This window comes from Nicotiana tabacum, chromosome 17 (genome assembly GCF_000715075.1).
Source record: "Nicotiana tabacum cultivar K326 chromosome 17, ASM71507v2, whole genome shotgun sequence".
In the NCBI taxonomy this organism is placed as follows: Eukaryota; Viridiplantae; Streptophyta; class Magnoliopsida; order Solanales; family Solanaceae; genus Nicotiana; species Nicotiana tabacum.
In genome coordinates, this window is record NC_134096.1 from 60443155 (window position 1) to 60446762 (window position 3608).

At 38.1% G+C, this 3608-nt stretch overlaps 1 protein-coding gene across 1 annotated transcript; it reads left to right on the forward strand.

The window, feature by feature from the left end:
* The first annotated feature begins 909 nt into the window (after positions 1 to 909).
* On the forward strand, positions 910 to 1527 carry LOC142171877 (uncharacterized). Its single transcript, XM_075235587.1, has one exon. The coding sequence runs from the start codon at positions 910 to 912 to the stop codon at positions 1525 to 1527; it is 618 nt and encodes a 205-aa protein (XP_075091688.1).
* The last annotated feature ends 2081 nt before the right edge of the window (positions 1528 to 3608 follow it).

Genomic DNA, 3608 nt, shown 5'->3' on the forward strand with positions numbered 1-3608 from the left:
GATTAGGAATTCCCTTATATGCAGATGCTTGTACTACTCAGTTGAATCTAATTACCTATGCTAGAGTGCTAATTGAGATGGATGTTACTAAAGAACTACCTAGGGCCATTAAGGTGACAAATCCTAAGGGAAGAGAATTCATGTAAGAAATAGTTTATGACTAGGTCCCTGAATTTTGTCATACATATATGCAAGTTGGGCACAGATGCAAAAAAGAAGAAAAACCAGCTCATAAGATTAAGCCTAAGCAACAAAAGCAGAAACAGGAGCGGCAACCCAAAATTTGCCTTAGTGATAAGGTGGAGCAGACAAACGTAATACCTGTTAAGAACAGTGAAGTAGCAATGGTTGCTGGTGCAAATAGCAATCTTGCTAACCCACCTACAAGGATAGATAGAGGAGAGGAGGAACATATTTGGAAAAAAACCACAGGGAAATCAGTAGCTCGAAGCAAGGAGAAAACAAGAGCTGATGCAATTAGCATGATCAATGGGTTGAACATACTAGCAGAATCTGGATTGCAACTAACAGTTCCAAGGCAAATGGATGAGGGTTCAAGTAGGTAGAGTGGCTAAACAGGAGTAGAAGGGTATTCACAATCCCTATTTATTCCTGTATGAAGCTGGTTACATGGAACATTAGGGGATTGAATAAGATCCCTAGACAGAAAGAGGTTAAGAGGTTTATAAGGAGCAATAAAATAAGTATGATAGCATTACTTGAACACAAAATAAAGGAGCAAAAGGCTATTCAAATAATAAAGAAGATCACTACAGGTTGGGATTGGTTAGCCAACTATGAACACAGTAGCAGAGGAAGAATTTGGTTGTTATGGGATGCTAATGAGATAGAATGCTTGGAATTGGGAAAGTCTTCTCAATTTATTCATGCTGCAATTCACATTAAAGTATGGATATGAGGTTTGATTTTACTGCATTCTATGGCTTGCATACATTGGAAGAAAGAAGATACTTGTGGAGAGACTTAGCTGATATAAATATTAGGCAAAAGGGCCCATGGCTAATCATGGGAGACTACAATGCCATCAGGTCAGGAGAGGATAGGCCAATTGGGAATCCTGTACAAGAATTAGAGGTGAGAGATTTCAATAGTTTCATAGATGATACTGCTTTGGTTGAAATGAGGACCAATGGAAGGAATTTCACATGGACAAATGGGCGCACGTACAGCAAAATAGACAGAGCTTTGGTCAATGCTGAGTGGATGCTGAAAATGCCATATCTGGAGGTATGGGTAATGGATCCAGGATGCTCTGACCACTCACCCCTAAATGTGTCATTAGAAGATAATGAAGAGAAAGTTCCCAAACCTTTCAAGTTTCTAAATCATGTAGCTGAACACAAAGACTTCCTAGCTCTAGTTAGTGGAGCATGGCAAGGGAGTAATGAAGACAATACCATGAAAGATGTATGGAAAATATTGAAAAGAGTGAAACAAGCTATGAATGAGCTGAATAATACAGAGTATAATGTAGTAGGAGACAAGATTAAACAGTGCAGGAAATAATTATGTGACCTGCATGAACAAATGAGGAGTCCTGGACAACCTAAGAATATGGTATAGTAGAAAAGGACATAAAGATGCAACTAGAGAAGTGGCTGAGGGTGGAAGAAAGTATCATGAAACAAAAGTCGAGAGTACAGTGGTTAAAGCTAGGAGATGTTAACATTGCCTACTTCTTTGCAAGAATGACAAGTAGATACTCTCAGAACAAGATCAAGAACTTAATAAGGAGCAATGGGGAAGTAATACAAACAAAACAAGAGATTGAATAGGATGTAATTGGGTTCTATAAACAACTATTGGGATTAGCAGCTGAAAGATTGCCTGCTATTAATCCAGTGATTATGAGAGATGGTCTATTGGTGAATAGACAACAACAATTACAGTTGGTAAAAACAGTATCTAAAGAAGAAATATATAAGTCTCTACTAGGTATTAGTGATAGTAAAGCACCTAGATGTGATGGGTTCAATGCACTTTTCTTCAAAAAGGCATGGCATGTGGTTGGAGACAAGATAACATATGCAGTGATGGAGTTCTTCTCAAGAGATAACTTGTACCGGCCTATCAATTGTACAACAGTGACTCTGGTTCCTAAGGTAACAAATCCAATTAGAATTATTGAATTCAGACCAATATCTTGCTTCACACTCATCTACAAAATCATCTCGAAGGTGATAACTAATAGACTGCAAGGCATAATGGGTGATATAGTAGATAAAAGTCAGTCTCCATTTGTGCCTGGAATATTGATAAATGACAACATAATAATGAGTCATGAACTTGTTAAAGGATATGGTAGGAAAGGCTTATCACTAAGATGCATGTTGAAAGTGGATATGAAGAAAGCCTACGACTCTATTGAATGGGATTATATGGAGCAAGTCCTAAGGAGTCTGCAAATGCCAGGGAAGTTTGTTCACTGGATTATGAGATGTGTGAGGAATGTCTCATATTCCATCATGATCAATGGGCAGCATTCAACACCTTTCCCTGCTAAAAAAGGGTTGAGACAGGGTAATCCTTTGTCTCCGTACCTATTTGTATTGGCTATGGAGTACTTCACTAGACTGTTGAAGATATTAAAGATGAATCCAAATTATAACTATCACCCTAAGTGTGCCAAGCTGAACATAATACAACTTAGTTTTGCTGATGATCTGTTACTATTTTGTAGAGTGATACTATATCTGCGCAACTATTATATTAGTGCTTCCAAGAATTCTCACAAGCTTTTGGATTAGTTGCCAATGCTGAAAAAAGTTTCATCTATTTTGGAGGAGTCAGGGATGACATACAACAGGAAATACTGCAAATGCTAGGATTCTCCAAGTGGACTCTTCTAGTGAGATACCTAGGGGTACCTTTGAGTACTAAAAGGCTATCACTGGTGCAATGTCAGCCTCGACTTGAGAAAATGGTAGAGAGAATACAATCTTGGACTACTAAGTTCCTCTCTTATGCAGGAAGAGTCCACCTTATTAAGAGTATACTATTCTCAATTCAAGTATTTTGGTCTCAGATATTCCTACTACCAAAGAAACTGATTCATTTGATTGAAAGCATGTGTAGAAGATTTCTATGGACAGGAGGTGTGGAGGTCACAAAGAAAGCACTTCTAGCTTGGGACAGATTGTATTGGCCAAGAGCAGCAGGTGGATTGAACTTTTTAGACGTAGGAATATGGAATAAAGCTTCTATCTGCAAGCTACTATGAAATTTATGCAAGAAGAAAGACAAAATGTGGGTTCAATGGATTCATGTATACTATAAGAAATATAATTCAGTGTGGGGAGCTGAGCCAAAGCATGCATCATGGGTGATTTAGAAGATATTTAAAGCCAAGAAATACTTTGAAGAAGCTGGTTACTCAGAAGAAGAGGTATTCAGAATGGAAAAATTCCCAACCAAGGCTATGTACTTGAAGCTGCGAGGAGAGTTTAGCAAGGTTCCATGGAGAAGGTTGATATGCAATATTATTGGGATACCTAAATGGATATTCATCTTATTCCTGGTTGCACATAGAAGACTACAAACAAGAGACAAATTGAGGAGATGGGGATGTGTGGAAGATGATACCTACC